Here is a 19,698-nt window from a genome sequence, read left to right as displayed (position 1 = left end):
CCGGGCCGCGGCGGGGACGGGCGGCGGGGGCGCCCGGTCGGTTCTCACGGCCCCGCGGCCTCGGCGTCCGGCAGCGCCCCCGCGCCCCGCCCGCCTTTGATGCTGGCCCCGCGCCCCGCGCGCCCCGCCCGCGACGCCGCCCCGCGCCCGCCCCGCGCGCCTCCCCCGGACGGGCCCGGGCGCAGAGGTGCGGCGGCCGCCGGGATGTGACCTTCGGCGCCGCCCGCTCGGGATGACCGGCGCCCCCGCCCCGCGCCGCCCGCGGCTCGCCACGGCCCCCCGGGCGCGCTGACCGCGCACTCCGGCCCTGCCCGCCGCCCGCCCGCGCCATGCCGCCCGCGCCCGCCGCCGCCCTGGGCGCCGCGCTGCTGCTGCTGCTGGCCTCGGAGTGCGCGCACGGTGGGTGAGGGCGGCGGGGCGCGGGCCGGGCCGGGGGCGCGGGGGCGCGGGGGCGCGGGGGCGCGGGCGGGCGGCAGTGCCCCGCCGGCAGCGCCCGGCCGCGCTCACCCGCTCCCCCCTGCAGCCGTGATGCTGCGGGCGCGCGAGGCGGCGCAGTTCCTGCGGCCCCGGCAGCGACGCGCCTTCCAGGTCTTCGAGGAGACCAAGCAGGGCAATCTGGAGCGCGAGTGCATCGAGGAGCTCTGCAGCCGGGAGGAGGCCCGCGAGGTGTTCGAGAACGACCCCGAGACGGTGAGCGCGGGCGCGGCGGGCGCGGGCGGGGCGGGGCGCGCGCGCTCACCTGCGGCCGGTCCGCCCCTGGCCACCTCCCGGCGGGCGCGGCCGCGAAGGGCGGCAGGCGTGACCCCGGTGCGGGGGCAGCTGGGATCCCGGTCAGGATCAGCCACGAGCAAGTGTTGGGGGGCGCCCCAGGAGCCGCCCTCTCTCCCGGCGCCGCGGGTGAGAAGTGGGCAGGCCACCCTGCCCCGCACAAGGCCCCCCGGCCCGTGGAGGGCAGTGCAGGAAGCAGCGCCCGGCCTCCAGCTCTTGCTCGGTGTCAGCTGGGCCCCCACCCCCGCCTGGAGCCAGGTGGCCACTCAGCGTCCTCTAAGGTGGGGCTGCCCGATGGCCTCTGCAGGGGCCTTGCGGTCCCCAGGGGTTGCGCAGGGCGACAGCCTCCTGGGAGTTCACATCCCTGGGACCAGGGGGCCGTCCGCAGGGAGGTTGGAGCTTCTGGCACACAGGATCCGAGGGGGCTTCCAACCGCCACTTCTGAGGTGCAGCCGCACTGCAGCGTCAGTGTGGCCGCTGGGAGGGCCCCCTCTGGAGCACATCCCTAACTCGGGCTTCCTCTCCATCCCTGGCACTGCAGGGCTGGGGGCGGGGCAGGGGACCCAGAGACACTGCGGGGGGTGGGGGGCAGCAGCCCGTGTCCCCGTCCCCACCTGTTCTCTGCTGCCTTTGGCTGCAAGTTCCCTTCCTCGGGCTGCTGCTGCCCACGGAGGAGGAGGCCACAGAGAAGGCCACGGAGGAGGAGCTCATGGAGGAGGCCACAGCGGAGCCCAAAGAGACTGCAGAGGAGGCCACAAAGGAGACTACAGCGGAGGAGGCCACGGAGGAGGAGCCGACGGAGGAGGCATCCAGAGGAGACCACGGAGGAGGAGGCCGTGGCTGAGGAGCTCACCGAGGAGGAGGCCACGGAAGAGGAGCCCGTGGAGGAGCCCCCAGAGGAAGCCGCAGAAGAAAAGCCCACAGAGCAGGAGCTCGTGGAGGAGGCCACAGAGGAGGAGGCCACGGAGGAGCCCGAAGAGACTGCAGGAGGAGGCTGAGGAAGAGGCCAGAGGTGCCACAGTGTGCACGGGCAGACTCTGTGCCCATGCACTGGGCCCTCAAGAGTGGGCGTAGGGTGTCCTGCACGCAGGAGCTGTTTCACGGGCGGAAGGGGCTTGACGGCCGGAGCTGCTGGCTGCCTTCGAGCCCGTTCCTGAGGCAGAGAGGCCCCGCCTGGCCAGAACTGTAGACCCGGCCCGCACCTGGCCCCACTCCGCCTGCTCAGATGTTGGAAGGCGGCCCGCCTGCGAGTCACGGGGTGGAGACAAGGGAACAGTGGCTCCGGCCCTGCTGTTTCGGGTCCCCGCACAGCGAGAGTCCCCCCCGCTTCCAAAGTGCCCCCTTTGCCGCCGAAGCCTCACACACCCTCCCCTGCGCCCAGCCCCGGCCAGTCCAGGACCGGCCACCAGGTCTGCATCTCGCGTTCTTGGAAGGCTCTGGCGGGGGCTGCGTGGGGGCTGAGGCCTTCGGGGCTCAGGTCAGATTCAGGGTTCGGGGCTGGCGTCCGAGGTGGGGTGGGTCAGGCTTGGAGTCCTGCCGCCCAGCATGTCAGCCGCTGGAGCTGGCTCGACCCGGAACCGTTTCTGCTTGTTTAGCACTTAACTGTTGCTGGGTTTGCTCTGGCGTCTTCCTGCTTAATCTAGATCTTTCCCAGTTGGGTTTTGTTCCTCTTTGGGGGAGGGGAGCAGCCGCCTGACCTCCGAGCTGTGTCCTCCGCCTCCCCTTCCAGCCGTGCACCTGTGTGGCCGGCCGGCCACTCCCTCACATTCCTCTGGCCCGAGTGTTCAGGCCGCCTGCTGTTGCCACTTCTAATCTGAGTTCCTCCCCGAGCCTCCCGCCGGGGGTCCTTAGCCCTGGGCGCGGGGCTGAGTCCCAAGGAGCCCGCGTTGGCTTCTCCTGCCTCACGGACAGGCCAGGCATCTCCTTCTGCTCGGACCTTGCAGGCGGCGGCAGCCTGACGCCGACACCTTGCACGTAATCACCCGCAGCTTCCGGAGGGAAGGAACTCAGGACCGCGGCGTGGCCAACTCCTCCCGCTGCCCTGATAAAGCTGCCACCTCGTGCCAGGCCTGCTGCAGTGTGCCGAGCGTGACCCCTGTGCCCGCTGAGCTGTGGGCACCCTGCGCCCGTCTCTCTCTGCTTCCTCTGGGCCCCTCACGCCCCTCCACCGCCCACTCCCGGCTCCTGCAGATGTGGGCAGTGGGTGCCGTGCTCTGGGACTGCACGGGTCCCTCGGAGGCGGGAGGGGAGGATGGAGAGGTCGCCCGTCCTGTGACCGACTGAGCACAGCCACCCGTGTGCCACACCCCTCTGCCTGCCAGCTGCCCCAGCCTAGACACGTGTAAACACAAACTCAGAACCAGACACAGAATTGACATGCGGGCACACATGCAGGCACACACAGAACCAGGTGACGTAGGTGTGTGTGCACACACAGCCACGCGTGTGAGGGAGTCCTTGTGTGTGGCTCTCACGGCCACCCAGAAGGGCACACCCTTGGCTCATTCTCAGCCTTGGGGATGGGACAGGCCACGAAGCAGGGCCTGTGGCCGGGGACCTGGGCGCGGCGGTAGCCCTTGTGCCCTTCCCGGGTCCCCCCCAGGTGCCCACTGCCCTTGGTCCGGGGACCTCCCTCGGGGGACTCAGAGGTTGAGGTCCAGGGTTTGAGGCCGGCTCCTGGGGGGCTGCAGCTGTGCGGGCGCCAGGCCCCAGCCGGGCCCCGTGAGGACACCCTGTGCCTGGTGCCAGGCCCGCTGGCTCCTGATCTTGGTCCCAGGAACCGGGAGAGGGGCTCTTCGGGCTGCAAATTACAGCATCCGGCCACGCCTCAGATCTGTGGAAACACGAAGGGCACTTTGACAGCCCTGAAAGTCTTCCTTTGTTTGGGGAACAAAACTCCCCTTTCAGGAGCTAAAGCTTTGGCCTGTCCCAGACTCCAGGTGAGGCCCCTGAGGCTGCTCCCTGGCCCTCACCCTGCTGTGTCCTACTGACCCTGAGCTGCCTGGGGTCGCGGCCTCGGCTCCAGACGTGCCTTTCCCGGGTCCCAGGGCCCTGTGGGCACCCGTCTGCCTGGGGCAGCTTTTGCTGGTGCCTGTCGTGTCGGGTCCTGCCAGGTGTTGTGCCCCAGGAGGGGACTTGGCCCTGGTGGCACCGTCGGGGTGAGGGGGCCCCTTCTCCTGCCGGGAGCAGGGCCTGACTGGACGGGGCCCTGTGGGGCAACGGGGGAGCGTGGACGGAGCCACGAGGCCACGCAGGAGTCCTGCAGGGCTGCCTTGGCTAACTGCAGAGTGAGCTGTGTGGCCCCGAGAGGACCCCTTCCCCGGGCCCAGTCTGCTCCCAGGGCCCCCTGCGTCCACTCAGCCCTCTGCCCGGCGCTGTCACCAGTTCTGCTGGTTTCCAGCAGAAGCCCATGGGCCGGGGGGAGGCCTGACCCCTTTGGAAACGGGGTGGGCAGTTCCCGAGCAGAGACACAGACGCTTGCTGGGCTATGGGCCGTCACTGCCCTGTGCGGGGTCGCAAGGAGGCCGGGAGGGGGTGCTGCTGGGACCTGCTGGTGTGGGCGCTGCTGGCCGCTGGCCACTGCCCCGTCCCCAGGGCACCGCTGGGCTCACGGGCTAGGTGGAGTTGAAGCACTCCTGGGCTGGCCTGCTCTGGGACCTTCCTGCCTGCCAGGGCGCCTTCCGAGCCCAGACTGTGGCCCTTTCCAGATGCTCTGCACGTGCCCAGACCGTTCTCAGGGGGCAGGTCCGTGTCTAGAGCCCCTTCACTGGCCACAGGATGGACGTGGGGGCCCAGCCCTGGTGCAGGCTCGGGGGCTCACGATCCCTCTGGGTTCCAGCCCCGCGGCGGGCGGGGACTGTGACCTGTGGGTCCTCGAGGCTCCAGGGCGCGGTGCTTGGGCTCTCGTTGACAGGGGCTGTGTCCCTCGGCCTCGGGGGTCGGCTGTGGGTGGTCTGTGGGTCCAGAGCACACACCCGCCCTGTGTTGGGAACGCAGGGCCCATCCGGCTGTGCTGCACACTCCCAGCCCCTGTTACTGGCGCCGCCACTGGCCGCCTCCTGAGGCCCCGAAGATCAGCCTCTGCAGGTCGGTCTCCTCGCCTGCAGCTGAGACCAAGTGCTCAGAGCTTTGTCCAGCTGCCGCATGTCCATCTCGTGCCTGCTCATCCGTCCCCCTACTGACACCCTCATTCCTCCGTCTGGCCGGCCTTCTGTCAGCCCGCCCGCTCAGCCCCCACCCAGCCCACCCACCCCTCGCTCTGCTCTCCCCCCTCCCCCTCCCTCCCACCCGCCCGTCCCCCTTCCATGTCCGTTCTCGCAGCCCTTGTTCATCCCTGTGGCAGAGGCTTTCCGGGGCTCCCGGGGTCCTTCTCAGTCCTTCTCCCGGGGTGCCACTCAGGCTGGTGCCGTCCTGCCCATCTCGACCTTGGCTCGGTAGCTCCGGTTGGTGGTCTCAGACTCCGCTCCCGTCTTCCTGTTCAGCGTCTCAGCAGCGAGAAGCCGGGCCCGAGGACGGCTGCCCCATGGGTGTGCTCCTGGCTCGTGGCGGCTCCGCGGGGTCCCCTGTCCTACGCTCTCGCCGGTCCCAGCAGCAGACCGCTGGGTCCCTGTCGCCTCTGGTTCAGGCGTGCGTGTGGCTGTTCCACACACAGCGGAGCACACGTGAGCGACAGCGCTGCCCTGTGTCCTGTCCGTGACCCAGAGGCAAGACAGCCCGTGACTTGCCCCACCAGCGCAGGCCTCCCGCCCCGGCAGGACCTGGTGTCAGAGGCCTTCTCTGGCTCCCGTGTCAGGGCCACCCGCTGACGTGCTGTGTGGAAGGGGCCATGCGGCTGGCTGTGCTGGGGAGGAGAGGGACAGCTCAGCCGCCTCCAGGGGCCTGGCCGTCCCCTCCCTCGCCAAGAGCTCCCCGGTGCCTGCCAGCAGCTCCTGTCGGCCGTGGCATCAACGGTGCCTCTCTCTCTCTCTGCAGGACTATTTCTACCCTCGATACCTGGGTGAGTTGAGCGCGCTCCCTGGTCCCGTTGTCCCAGAGGCCTAGTTGGGGAGACTGTCCCCGGCGCAGGCAGCGGGTCAGTCTCGGTCCCAGGCTCCTCCCGTGGGAAGGGGCCTCCCAGCACGGTGAGTCTGGCACCACAGGGCATGCAGGACAGACCAGCCGTGTCCACATGCTGCGGCGTGGTCCCTGCCCTGTGCCGTGGTCTGCCCTGTGAGATCCCGCCGTGTGGGCTTGGCCCGTGCTGTGGTCCAGCCCGTGTGGTCCTGGCCCCGTGGTCTCCCCTGCGCTTCCCCGGTCCTGGCCAGCTCCTGACTCGGCAGGATCGGCGGTCCTGACTTTGTTCTCGGGCTCTGGACCTAGGCAGTCAGTAGGGCCTCGGTGGCTGTTGGACAGCAGGACAGGCGAGACCCTCGCCCCAGATCGGCCCCACGCTTCTCTGCGGTGTGTCTGATGCGTCACCGCCGCTAAGACGCGGGACAGGGCCTCCCCTTGCGCCCCTGCACGGCACTGGCGGAGTCCCCGGGAACCACAGCCCAGGAGCCTCCGTCCTTGTGCCCTGGGGGTGGGCTCGGCTGCTGGGCTTCACTGGTCCCCAGAGGGGGGCACACTCGCTCCGCAGCCTCCAGGGGACAGCACGGGGACAGGCCCTGGGCCAGGGGGGCGCTCACAGCCTCTGCTCCGGCCCCCCCTTGGGGTCCTCCGGCCCCGGGTCCCAGGGTGTCCCCGTCAGTGAGAGGGCGGTGTGCATGGCACGGCCCCCGCTGAGGCCGAACCTTCTCTTGCAGAGTGCATCAGCAAGTACGGGTCTCCGTACGTGAAGAGCCCGAGCTTCGTGACCTGCGTGCAGAGTAAGTCTCTCGCTCGTCTGGAGCTGAGCGGGCAGCCGGGGCACCCTGCAGGCCCAGTCACAGTCTCGTGGTCACCAGCCCCAGGGACGCTCAGGCACGTGATCGGCTCCCGTGGGCTCTGTGCACGTGGTGGGCAGGCTGCCTCCTGACCCTCACTGACGCAGGCAGCGGATGTCCCCACACGGCTTGTCTGCAGGACAGACTCCAGCCCAGTCGCGGCCCGCTGAGGACCCACCCAGGGCCCATCCCCTGCCCTCTGCCCCCCACAGACAGGTCAGGTTACCACAGTGCCACTGATGTCGGGACCCCTGTGACGGGAAGTGCACTGTGCCCAGTGGGTGACTCGGTCAGTGTTGGTGCAGTGGCCCTCCGTCGCCAGGCTGCTGGACTCTGCTCACCGTCCATAGAGAGTGGGCAGGGGGTCCTGTGGGTCCGGACAGTGGCTCAGAGCTGCCCAGCCCGGTGGGGCCTGGCGGGGCGTGGCAGGGTCGGGGGGCCCTGGGGTGGGGGGCAGGGCCGCTGTGTCTATCAGCACGTCTCCACCCACTGGCCGCAGGTGTCATGGCCCTCCTGGGAAGGCAAATCTCACAGAGAAGAAGGTGGCTCAGGGCAGGTGCAGGCCCTTCCCTTCCCTGACAGTCCGGCCTGCGTCCCAGGGCTACCCCTGTCCACTCAGCGTCCAAGCCTCCCGGACAGGCCCTCCCCCGCCTCCAGGGTTCATCTGGGGCCCACGCTGCTGGTGGCAGGCGGACATGCGTGCCACTGGTGGGAGCCTCCAGGTCCGGATCTTAGCCCTGAACCACGCCAGGGACCCCTGAGACCAGAACCCCTGCCCACGAGACTCAGGAGGCAAAATCGGAACCAGACAGAGCCTCCATGGGGGAGGGCCGTCGGCCCTGCGAGTGCTCGGGTGCCCCCGGACCGTGGAGAGATGCGGCCCCCCGAGACCCAGGCACACGGCTCAGGCCTCAGCCCTGCCTGGCCCAGCTGCGGCCCCTCCCCATCCCCGCCCTCCCCCGCCCGGCTCCACTCAGCGGCTAGGGAAGTCCGTTACTTGGCTAGTGTCCACACTCACTGCGTCACCTGCATTCCTGGCCCTGACCCGGCCCATCTCCTCACACAGACTCAGCCCCGAAACGTCCAGCCAGCAGGCTCCTGGGCTCCTGCCCTGGGCGGCCTCGGGAGGGTGGGCAGCCTTTGGCCCGAACGCAGGGGTGTGGATCTCACCACCTTCCCCTGTAGGACAAGTCAGTGGCCCTGGGGCTGTGTCAGCGCCTCAAAGCTCCCAACCCCGCGGCGGGGGACGGACACCCCGACCCTCGGCCCACGGTGCCCGACCAGGAGCGGGGCTGAGGCCTGAGCCGTGTGCCCGGGTCTCGGGGGCGCCGCATCCCTCCACTGTCCGGGGGCACTCGAGCACTCGCAGGGGGGTTGTCTGGTTCCGATCTCGCCTCCTGAGTCACCCGGGCAGGGGCCCTGGTCTCGGTCCCTGGCGTGGTTCAGGGCTAAGCTGCCCAACTCCGCACTGCCCTGCGCCCCGCACAGCCCTCACCCGAGAGCTGCAGGTCTGTGGACACAGCCCTCTCACGACCCTGGGTTCCAGCCCGCTGGCACGGGCGACCCTCGGACCCTCGGACACGCGCCCTCGCTCCCTTCTGCTGTGTGTCGTGGATCTCGGAGGTCTGTGTGTGTTGGGGGCCCCGGGGGTCTCCGTCAGGGACCCCAGGGGTCTGTGTGTCAGAACCCCAGAGCAGTTTCTTATGCTGGGGGTCTCAACCCTATATGGTCTTAAAGGCCAAGACGTTCTGGCCAGAGTAAAGGACTGTGAGGAGGCGGCCTGGGGCATCCTGGCCTGGGGCTGCTCGGCCCTGGGGGCATTCTGGAGAGGCCAGGACAAGTGCCTGGGTCAGGCTGAGCCCAGGCCCAGCAGCCCAAGTGCGCGGGGCCTGGTGCCTTCCACACTGCAGAGTCTGGGGCCCAGCAGCGTCTCTGGGGTGGCCCTGGGGGCTCGTCCCGAGCACGCTGCCCTCAGCCCTCCAGCTGCCGGGGGTCTCTGCCAGGACAGGGGCAGCGCTGTGGCCTTGGGGGGCTCAGAGCCCTGCCACGGGCTGGTCATTGTGTCTGCCCCGTGCTCTGAGGCGTGTGGCCGGCCTCCCACTCCCAAGGGGCCGTGCGTCTGCAGGGGTGGGCAGCTGCCCTGGCCTGTGCGTCCACCTGGGCTGGAGGGAACGTGGCCACCGATGGGTGTGTGAGCACAGCTCCGAGGCGTCCACTCCCCTTCTCCCTCTCCTCACGGCCCTGAGGGGCAGCTGAGGAACCACTGGGCTCCGGGGGAGCAGCGGGGGCAGGCGCTGGGTTGTCCGTGTCTGCGGGCAGCTGCACATCTCTGCACAGGCCTGAGCTGCAGGTCGGCCCCCCACGGTCAGCTCCCCAGACCCAGGGCCTGCCCAGTCCTGGGGCACACTGCTCGGAGGCAGGAGGAGCTCTGCGCTGCCCTCCCCGGGGGGCCCACCCGAGAGGGCGCCCTCGAGGCCAGCCCAGCCTGGGCCGCGTCTGGGTGAAGGTTGGCACTCACCACAGTTCTCTTCCTCTTCCCATCCTCCCCCTGTCCTCCTTCCCCCCGCAGACCTCCCTGACCAGTGCTCTCCAAACCCCTGTGATGCCAAACGGACCCTGCTGTGCCAGGACCTCCAGGGCAACTTCTACTGCCAGTGCCGGGCGGGCTGGGGCGGGCCGCTGTGTGACTCAGGTGCGGGTCTGGGAGGGCGGCAGGGTGGGGGCGGGACACCCCCCCCCCAAGACTGCACGGCCCCTCGAGTCTCCCGAGTCTCCCAGAGGGACAGATCAGCTCCTGGCCCTGGGGTCAGGCGTGGCGGGCGGGAGGAGCGTAGGCCTATGCGTGCCGAGTCCCACTTGGGGCGGGGGGACACGTGGCCTCCCTCCCCCACCCCTGCATCTGGGCCACAGCGGAGCCCCTGGGGAGCCATGTCAGACCCAGGGCCCCGCTCCTGGCCACGTGGGCCCAGCGTCAGTGGGTGACCCATGGCCGGCCCGCTGCCCCCCCATGTCCTGTGCCCAGATGTCGACGAGTGTGCTCAGAAGAAAGGGGGGTGCTTGCATATCTGCCACAACCAGCCCGGGAGCTTCCACTGCGCCTGCTACAGCGGATACGCCCTGGCGCCTAACAACAGCAGCTGCCAAGGTAGGCGCCCGCGGCGTCCAGTTCCCAGCCTCCTCCTCGGGCTGGGGTAGCCGCTGCGTCCCGTGTGCTGGGCCGGGTGGGAGCCCAGAGTCGGCCCCCCTCCGCCCCACACACGCTTGCTGGCCTTGCTGAGCTCGGCCATGCGGGGGAGCAGGGAGGGCCCCGTGGCCTGCACTGAGCCGGGGACGCAGCCTGGACGTGCTCCACTCCCGGTCCCTGACGCGAGGGCCTGGTTCTGGGTGCCCCGCAGACGTGGACGAGTGTGCAGACGCTGGCACGTGTGGGGCCGCCCGATGCAGGAACCTGCCCGGCTCCTACTCCTGTCTCTGCGAGGACGGCTACACGTTCAACGCCCAGGAGAAGGCTTGCCAAGGTGCCTCTCGGGACACGCGGGCGGCAGGGGCAGGGAGCGCCTGGGCTTGTCATGGGCCCGCAGAGACACATTCACATGCCCCATGTCACACGCACGCACACGCAGGCAGTCTGCGCATGCTGTGGGCACATGCACCCAGGACACATGCATGTACATACACCTCCATGTGCACACTCCACGACACACGCACTCTTGTGTGCACACTCCATGAACACACATGCACATACACACGTATACACTCCATGACACATATGCACACGCCCTCGTGTGCACACTTCATGATATACACACGCACACACGCACCCTGTGTACACAATCCATTACATCCCCATGGACACAAGCACCCTTGTGTGCACACTCCATAGCACACACATGCACACACACGTCCTGATCTCACACCACGGGGCACACACGTGTACACACCCTTGCATGCACACCTCATGGCACATACACACACCCCCGCTTCATGTGCACACTCCCTGACACGCACACTCACTCAGGTCCCTTGATGGGATGTCGCTGCCCCTCTTGTCTCATCTCCCCTCGCAGGCCACTTCTCAGCCCCTCAGGGCCAGGCCCTTGCCCCAGAGTCTTGTCCAGACCCTCAGGCTGGCGCTGGACAGGCCTGTGGGCTGCTGCATGCCCCACCCGCCTCCCTTCGTTCAGGGGTCCGGTGACTCCGTCCCCCACCAGGGAGAACAGACGCAAGCTCTGAGACAGATGCCAGGCCAGTGGGGGGCAGGCAGGAGGGTGGACAGCCAGGAACATGTACCTGGAGGTCAGGTACAGCGTGTGGGGGGACAGGCGTGGACAGAGGGCCGGGTGAGCGTGGAGTGGTCAGTGGGGACAAAGGGCCAGCCACGGCGTATAGCATGGACAGGCGTGGACAGGGGACCGGTGCAGCGTGTGGCAGGGTCAGGCGTGTGCCTGCACACGTGTGCACAGTGCACTGACACACACATGGAAATGCAGATACACAGACACACACACACGTGGACAGAGGGCCGAGTGCAGCATGGGGGGTCAGTGGGACAGGCGTGGTGGCAGCTGGCGCTGACTCCGGCCCTCCTGCGGCAGACGTGGACGAGTGTGCCCTGGGCCTCTGTGAGCAGTCCTGCACCAACAGCCCCGGAAGCTACACCTGCCACTGTGACGGCCGCGGGGGCCTCAAGCTGTCCCCGGACATGAGCACCTGCGAGGTAGCGTCCCTGGCGCCACCCCCACAGCCGGGGGCTCCGTGCGCCTGGAGCAGCCGTCCCGTGCGGGCGGGGAGGTGCCGGCCGGCCGACCCCAGACACACGTGCCGGCCCCTCTGGCCACTGCAAGCCCTGGGCTCTGGGGCCGGTCACAGGCAGGCGCAGCCTTGGGCGTCCCGGGCACCACGTCCTGTTGGTGTGGGCCGTGTGCGCACGCTCCCTCCCGTGCCTCTGGACAGGCATGGGCAGGAGGGCGGGGGCTCCTGGCGGGCACCCCCGGTGGGCCCGGAGCCTCTGCGCCCGGCAGCAGCCCTGCCCTGCTCCCCCAGGACATCCTGCCCTGCGTGTCCTTCGCCGTGGCCAGGAGCATCAAGTCCCTGTACCTGGGCCGCATGTTCAGCGGGACGCCCGTCATCCGCCTGCGCTTCAAGCGGCTGCAGCCCACACGGTGAGCGGCGACTCCGGACGCGCGGCGCACACAGCCCCCACGTGCACACCACATGCCACACACAGCCCCAGACACGCGCCCCGCGCAGCACTACACGCATGGACGGCACACGTGCGCGGAGCACACACACGGACACACGACACAGGCAGACCCGCATCGATGCGCACCTGTGCAGACACAAACAGCTGCACTTGCACGTGCACACATGCACGGACGTACATGCACGCACGCATGCAGACACCACACGCGCGCGCTGTGCACAGGCTCAGCCCCAGGGCCTGGGCCCAGCAGGTAGGCAGGCGCCCCAGCCGCTACCCGGGCCAGCTGGTGCCTCCAGTGAGGCTCTGTGCTCCCCAGGTTCATGGCCGAGTTCGAGTTCAGGACCTTCGACCCCGAGGGCGTGCTCTTCTTTGCGGGCGGCCAGCGGGACAGCAGCTGGATCGTCCTCGGCCTGCGGGCCGGCCGGCTGGAGCTGCAGCTCCACTACCAGGGCGTGGGCCGCGTGACGAGCAGCGGGCCCTTTATCAGCCACGGCGCGTGGCAGACGGTGAGTGCCGTGGGCCCACAGGGCACCCTTACCGCCCGCCGGGCACGAGGTGGTGGTCCGCCTGCCACGGGAGCAGGACCACCGGGCCTGCTCCATCCACAGTGCCTGGGGCAGCCCGTGAGAGCCGCCGTGGAGAGAGCGGCCACACTCCCGGGGGCCACCCGAGGCCGGCCCTGGCGCGAGTCCCTCTGGCTGGGCAGGGCAAGGGGCAGAGCCCGTCGGGTGGGGGGCAGTGTGTGTGGCCTGGTGGTCCCGAGGGCCAGCCTGGCCGCCGGCCCTGAGTGCAGCTGTCGCAGATCTCGGTGGAGGAGCTGGAGCACAGCCTGGTGGTGAAGGTGAACAAGGACGCTGTGATGAAGCTCGCCGTGTCCGGGGACCTGTTCCAGCTGCACCGGGGACTCTACCACCTCAACCTGACCGTGGGCGGCATCCCCTTCAGCCACAGAGACCTGGTCCAGCCCGTGAGTCGCCATCCTCCCGAGCGCACTGGGGAGGTGGTCGCGTCTCTGACAACACCAAGGTTCAGCCCAGGCCTGGAGGCCGTGTCCAGAGGCTCCCGTCACGGACACGCACAAGCCAGAGCCTCGTGCGCACACACACACACACACACACACACACACACACACGCAGGGATACACACAGTGCCCAGAGCCTTGTGCACACACGCACAGCACGGGGACACACACAGACACACACAGTGCCCAGAGTCTCCTGCACACACAGACACGGAAACACACACACAGACATGCACGTGCCAGAGCCTCGTGCACATGCACAGGCACGGACAGGGACACACACGGACACGCACATGCCAGAACCTCGTGCACGCACACACAAACGTGACACACAGACACACAGTGCCCCGAGCCTCCAGCACAGGGCAGCTGCCCTGTCTCGTGGGGGACCCCGGTGCTCAGAGTAGTTGGTCCCACGTGACGTCCCGTGTGGTCAGGGATGGCCCTGAGATCTCCCGCCGAGCAGCCTGGCCGCGAGTGAGCCACTGGGCGCTGACTGACCACACGGTCCCGTTGCAGATGAACCCGCGGCTGGACGGCTGTCTGCGGAGCTGGAACTGGGTGAACGGGGAGGACACGGCCATCCAGGAGACGGTGCGGGCCAACAGCCGCATGCAGTGCCTCTCAGCCACCGAGCCCGGCTCCTTCTTCCCAGGCAGTGGCTTCGCCGTCTACCGTCTGGACTACGGTGAGTCCACGGCCACCTCCGGCCGAGCTCACAGGCACCCGTCATGGCGGGGGGACGTGCTCGGTTCCGGGCAGGCGGAGGCCCCATCCAGCAGGGCCAGGAGACAGTCAGAGGGGCTGGGCCTGGCGCTGCCGCTCCAGGGTGCAGGAGAGACCCCTCTGCAGGCCCCCAGGCTGGGCGTCAGCAAGCGCCACTGCCCAGTGCATAGGGACCACGTGGCCCGCAGGAGGGAGGCCTGTGGCCAGCACTGTCTCCCACACCGGTGACAGCCCCAGACGGGCGCCTAGTCTGGCCGAACGGGCCACCGCGTGCCAGGACACCCCACAGCCAGGCCGGCTTGCACAGTTTGCCCGCCTCCGGCCGACGTAGCTGCACCTGGGACCCGATGCACGCGTGTAGCTCTCGGCCCTGGCGCTCAGCCCAGCCGTGCAGGCAGCTCTGCTCTGTGCCGCCACGCGCCCGGACACACACACAGACACAGGGACACACACACACAGCGTGGCCCCCCAGTTCCAGAACTCACGCCTCCGACCCGCTCTGTCTGTCCTCAGCCGGACACGCACCACCCAGCCCGCCTTCCTCGGCCACACACGCCTTGCCATGCCCCAGCTTCCGCAAGCACATGCGGACACGTGTCTCATTCTGCGTCCATGTTCACGTGGGCAGACTGCATGGTGGCTGCCTGGGAAGTTAGGCCACACGGGGGCTTGGCGGGGACAGCTGGTCCTCGGCCTCCCCAGCTTGAGTTCCGAGACCCCCTCGACAAGGGGTCCTGCCTCACGGGCCAGAGCATGGAGCACGCCAGCATGTCTGGGCCACTCTCAGAGGCTACCTGACCCCAGCAGTCACACCCCGGGGGCCCACACCAGCAGTCCCCACAGATGAGAGAAGTGCGCCCCAGGGAGAAGGCTGGACTGGGGTCAGCAGAGGGTGGAGAACTGACCCGGGTTCAGCCAGCAGGAGGGAGAGATGGGGACCAGCCCTCAGCACGGAGACCCACTGGCAGCTTTGCGGCACCAGAATGTAACGCAAGGTGAAGGCCCAGCCCCTCCCGCGTGCTGCGGCCCTGCGAGGGTGCCTGGCCTGCGCTGGTCACCAGCGACCCCTCCTGACCCTCTCTCTCTCTCTGACCTGCCTGTTACAGTAGCCCTGACCTGGGGCACCGGGAGGCCGTGGGCTTGTACACGGGCCATTCTGGAAACCACTCCTCCAACAGCAGGTAGTCTGTCTGGCCCACACCTGTATCTAATGAATTGAGACGATAACAAACACATGTTCACCCAACCTATATGGGATATGGGTCAGGCATGTATGTGCATGTGTACAACCACCCTGTACAGAATATGACGTGTGTATACATGCATGTGTACCCTAATCTGTATAGGACGTGGTGTATGTGTACATGCACATGTACCCCGATCCTCTACGGGACATGACATGTGCGTGTATGTGTACATGCACCCCACCCTGTACAGGATATGATGTGTGTCTTTTCGCCCTGCATGGGATATGGAGTTTGAAGGTGCGCCTCTGTAGTACATTTATCCTGTAAGGATATGGCCTGTGTGGGCAGGAGCGCGTGTAGCCCCACTTGTATGGGATGTGAAACGTGCGGCCGGAACACGTGCACCACCCCCTATTCTGGATTCGGAGCACAAGCGTGTGCCCAGGCTCCGAGAGTTGCCTCGATGGCTCTGGTGCGTGCGCTGCGTGGCCTGGGGGTGGTGTCACGGTAGCTGCCTCGCCCTGAGCCCAGAGCTCCCAGCCTTACGGCTCTGGGGCCCCACCACAGGGGATGAGGTCTTGTGCCTGTGCCTGTAGGTGACCGTCACGGGTGCCACGGCACCCAGGGGAGGAGGAGAGGCCCCGCACGAGGAGAGCTCAGAGGGAGGCTTGCGCGGTCAGGAGCACAGGCACCCCCCAGCCCTGTGGGCTAAGCCTCGTGTCCCCGAGGGCTGCCGTGAGCTGGCTGCACGCGGTCACTGCAGGGGCCGGTCCCTGTCCCCCGTGGTCGCCGCGGCTCTCCGCCCGGGTCTGTGGGACCGGGTGCCACGTGCCGCTCACTTCTGCCCTTGGTCGGCCCGGATGGCCTGCTGATGCGCCGCCTTCTTTGCAGCTTGGACGTCCACGGAAGTCGGCACCGAGACCACCTGGGGAATAGAGATCGTGGCTCGGATCCGCCCTGCCACCGACACGGGGGTGTTGCTGGCGCTGGTGGGCGAGGACCGCACCGTGGCCCTGTCCGTGGCCCTCGTGGACTACCACTCCACCAAGAAGCTCAAGAAGCAGGTAGCGGTGCCAGCCAGGGCAGCCCCCCCCCCCCGCCACGGGCTGCCCTCTGCCATGGAGTCCGAGTGCTGTTGGGGTCTCCTGCACTCTGGGGTCCATCTCCCCTGGAAGGGCCGAATGCAGGCTCCACGCTGTCCCCCCACAGCCCGGCCAGCAGCTGCTGCTTGGTCTCCCTGCTCCCGAAGCAGCCCGAACTCTCAGTCTCCGTGGCACAGTGCTCATTCCCCCCAGTACGGGCCCCGGGTCACAGGGAGCACTGGAGTCTCCCAGCAGCACCCAGCAGGGGGCAGGTCATGCAGGGCATGTCAGAGTGTGATCCTGTCCCATGTCAGAGCGTGATCCCGTCCCATGTCAGAGCATGAGCCAGTCCCATGTCAGAGCATGATTCTGTGTCCCTGCGTGTTGTCAGAGCATGTGTCTGGCCGTGGAGCCCCGCGTGTGTTCTGTAGCACACTGGCTCTCTCTGGCTGGGCTCGGTGCTGGTGTCACGTGCGGCCAGTTCTCTGGGCACGAAGCTCCGCGTCTTTGTTCTTGGTCCCAGAACACCCGTGTTCTGTGGCCCGGGACTTGAGTCGCTGGGCCTCAGTGAGAGGTGGCCTCAGCTTTCTGTGGCCTCCTGCTAGAGCTCGCCAGCGCTCTGCCCGTGGGACACCTAGAAATAGCCGAGGCTTTGCTGTTCACAAGGACACAGGTCACGCTCCTGGACAGCGCGCCCTCCCTCCCGCACCCGAGTGCTCACTGCCTCCCCCCACAGCTGGTGGTCCTGGCCGTGGAGAACGTCCCCCTCGTGCTGATGGAGATCAAGGTCTGTGACGGCCAGGAGCACGTGCTGGCTGTGTCCATGAGCAGCAGCCTGGCCTCCCTGGAGGTGGACGGCACGTGTGGCCAGCGTGAACTGAGCCCCGCGGGGCTGCAGGAGAGGCTGGCCGTCCTCGGGAGACACCTGCAGGGCTCGGTGCTCACCTACGTCGGGGGACTGCCAGGTAGGACGGGGTCGCCCTGTGCCGGGCGCTCCTGGACTTTGTTTGGGGGGAGCCGGCCCGGGTGCCCTCTGCTCTTGGCTTGGCTTAAGCGCCAGGGAGGATGGTCCCCGAGATCCAGGCCCACGGGAGCATCACAGGCCCGTGGCCACCTGTGGGGGCTGGCCACGAGTGCGGGCGGGCGGGGGGTGGAGAGGGCCCAGGATCCCAGGGCAGTGGCCCCTGGGCCCCCGCACAGATGGCGTGGTGTGTCTCCCGTCTCCTCCTCCCGGGCGGGCACTGACCAGAGCCGGACCACAGTGCTCGGCGCCAGCCCACGGCCGGGGCTGGAGGAAGCAGGCGGAGGATCTGGCGGGCAGCACCATCAGGGCTCTGACGTGGCCTCGTTCCCCCCGCCCAGAGGTGCCGGTGACCTCGGTGCCCGTCACGGCCTTCTACCGCGGCTGCATGACACTGGAGATCAACCAGAGGACGCTGGACCCGGACGAGGCTGCCCACAAGCACAGCGACATCCTGTCCCACTCCTGCCCCCCGGTCGCCCCCACCGGCCCATAGCCCGGGCAGGGAGGGGGCAGCCCAGGCCGTCTCAGGGCCAGGCCGCCTGGAGCAGGACCCAGCCCCACCACGCCCAGCACCTGAGCACCTCAGCAGCACCCACAGACACAGAGACCGTGGGAAAGAAGTCTGTTATTTTTATTACCAAATGCTTCTTTCTGATTGGAACGTCGGGGAATTAAATATTTACAGCCACTTTTTAACTCTGGCCGCCTCTGCTCCTGCATCCCCAGCACCCAGAAGTGGGACGGGGGGCGGCAGGGACGGGAGGGGGGTGAGAAGCCTAAGGTCACAAAGGCCAGGGGTCAAGGACTGAGGTCAAGGGAAAGGGCTGGGGTTTGGGTCGGGCACCCGGAGGTCACAGAGGCCAGGGGTCAGGGGGCTGAGGGTCACGGGGGCTGATGTCGGGAGAGCCTGGGGGTCGTCGAGTCGAGGCCATAGGGTTACAGGAGCTGGGTCTTGCAGGCCTGGTGTGGGGCTGGAGGCGGGGTGGGGGCGGGGATGGGCTGGGGGCCCGAGGGGCGCTCAAGCCCAGCCTGGCCCGCGGTGGCACAGGCCTTGAGCAGAGGGCTCCAGAGATGGCTCCAGTGTCGAGGGGCGGCTGACGGCCCCGGGACCCGGGCCCTACTGTCTGGCCGCTGCCGTCTGTGACCCCTGAAGTGCCGCATCGGGAGTTCCGAGAGGCTCTTGGTGAGCGGGGAACAGGGGCCTGGGGCTGGGAGCCCCGGGAGACCCCCACAGGGGACACCATGACCGTTTGGTCCTACCGGCACCTTGGACCTCTCCCCAGTGCCTCCTGGTACACAGCGCCCTCAGGTGGCTGCGTGCTGGGTCCCAACTACGGCCGGGAGTGGCGGGCAGCGGTGGGTGGGCGGGCGGGCAGGCCCGGGTGCGGCCTCAGCTGTCCGTACTGGGGCGGGAGGGCTCCCAGCCTGGGTCCCCGGGGCTGAGAGGGGACGGTTCCGTTCCTCCGGGGGCTCCGTGCGCCTCCCTCAGGGCCCCTAGGCCGTTTGGAGCGCCTGGCCCTCTCTCCAGCCTGTCTGTTGTCCTGCTCTGAGGCAGCTCCGGAATGTTCCTGAGGAATGTGTCCCTGGCTGGCGGGAGCTTCTTTGCAGCCAGCCCCATCTCTCGAGTCAGTGGGTGGCCAAGAGCAGAAGACACAGACGGGGCCCGAACCCAGGACCCGCGGGGGTCAGAGTTGGCTCGGCCGTGTCTGGGAGGGGCACGGCTGCCCCGGGATCCTGACGCTCTGGGCAGACAGGCCGCCTCCAGGGTCAGAGACGAGCAGAGCGGTCACTCGCAAACGCCCGCGAGCCTGTGCCAGTGCAGAGGGCAGAGAGAAGCCAGGGTTCCTGCCGGGGTGGGAGGGGAGGAAAGGGGGGCCAGACCCTGAGGGGGCGGGTCCTACTGGGCCGGCCGGCAGGGGAGCCTGGAGCAGAGGGTCCATGGCTGGTCCGAGGAGGTGCTGCCGCCAGGTGGTTCAGGGGAGAGTGACGCCCGGTCCTGCCTCTGCCTCACACACCAGCCCCCTCCCCTGCGGCCCCTCCCTCCCCAACGCTGCACCACCGCAGTGGGGGCCCAGGGGTCTCAGCCCTGCGTGGCGGCCACTCGGAACCACAGCCTGCACACCTGGCCGGCAGGTCCAAGCCTCAGCGGAAGGTGGTGGCGGGCTCCGTGGACGGCTGGCCAGGCCAGGCGTGAGGGCTTCTGGTGGCTGTAGGCCAGAGCCTCGGGGGTCACTCAGGCCCCAGGCAGTGTCTCCATGGCTGCCCCGGCCAGCAGGGCCGAGACCACGGCTCCCCCCAACACATCCTTCCCGGTTCAGGTACTGCCCTGTGCCTCCCCGGGCTTGGGGTGGGGCAGTGGCTCTGGTTAAACAGGGGAGACCCCCAGCCTGTCAGAAGTGGAGGTTCGGGCCCCAGCAGGGTCAGACACTGCCCAGCCCTGGGGACAGGCGGGAGCGGCGGGTTCTCCTGACAACGGCACAGCCCCAGCAGGGCTCCTGGGAGTGGGGGCCGCCTCTGGCCCACACAGGCGCCCGTGGGCAGTCGCAGGGGCTGTGACCGGGAGAGGTGGCCCCGAGGGTCCGGTGGACACGGGGCTCTGTGGGGCCAGGCCCACCCGCTGGGCCCCCTCAGACTGCAGTCCTGCTCTGCCTGTCCTCCCCAGACGGTGAAGAGGGGTGCGCATGGGCTCCGGGAACTGAGGCTGCTCGGAAGGGCGGGTGTCGGGGGCTGCCTGTCTCCTAGCAGGTTAAACGGGCCAGCCGTCTCTCTCCCACCCACCCCGCG

The 19,698-nt window shown here is 68.5% G+C and overlaps 1 protein-coding gene across 1 annotated transcript; it reads left to right on the top strand.

The window, feature by feature from the left end:
- The first annotated feature begins 244 nt into the window (after positions 1 to 244).
- Positions 245 to 17,610, top strand: GAS6 (growth arrest specific 6). The gene is made up of 15 exons (XM_056129804.1): positions 245 to 399; positions 524 to 690; positions 5,740 to 5,764; positions 6,552 to 6,614; positions 9,241 to 9,363; positions 9,694 to 9,816; positions 10,067 to 10,189; positions 11,267 to 11,388; positions 11,715 to 11,833; positions 12,191 to 12,380; positions 12,677 to 12,841; positions 13,415 to 13,583; positions 15,700 to 15,872; positions 16,627 to 16,855; positions 17,253 to 17,610. Exons 1-15 carry the CDS (start codon positions 330 to 332, stop codon positions 17,405 to 17,407), a joined length of 2,016 nt encoding a protein of 671 aa, XP_055985779.1. The 5' UTR covers positions 245 to 329; the 3' UTR covers positions 17,408 to 17,610.
- The last annotated feature ends 2,088 nt before the right edge of the window (positions 17,611 to 19,698 follow it).

Source organism: Sorex fumeus, unplaced genomic scaffold (genome assembly GCF_029834395.1).
Source record: "Sorex fumeus unplaced genomic scaffold, SorFum_2.1 ptg000072l, whole genome shotgun sequence".
Lineage (NCBI taxonomy): Eukaryota > Metazoa > Chordata > Mammalia > Eulipotyphla > Soricidae > Sorex > Sorex fumeus.
This window is presented reverse-complemented; position numbering and strand designations above follow the sequence as displayed.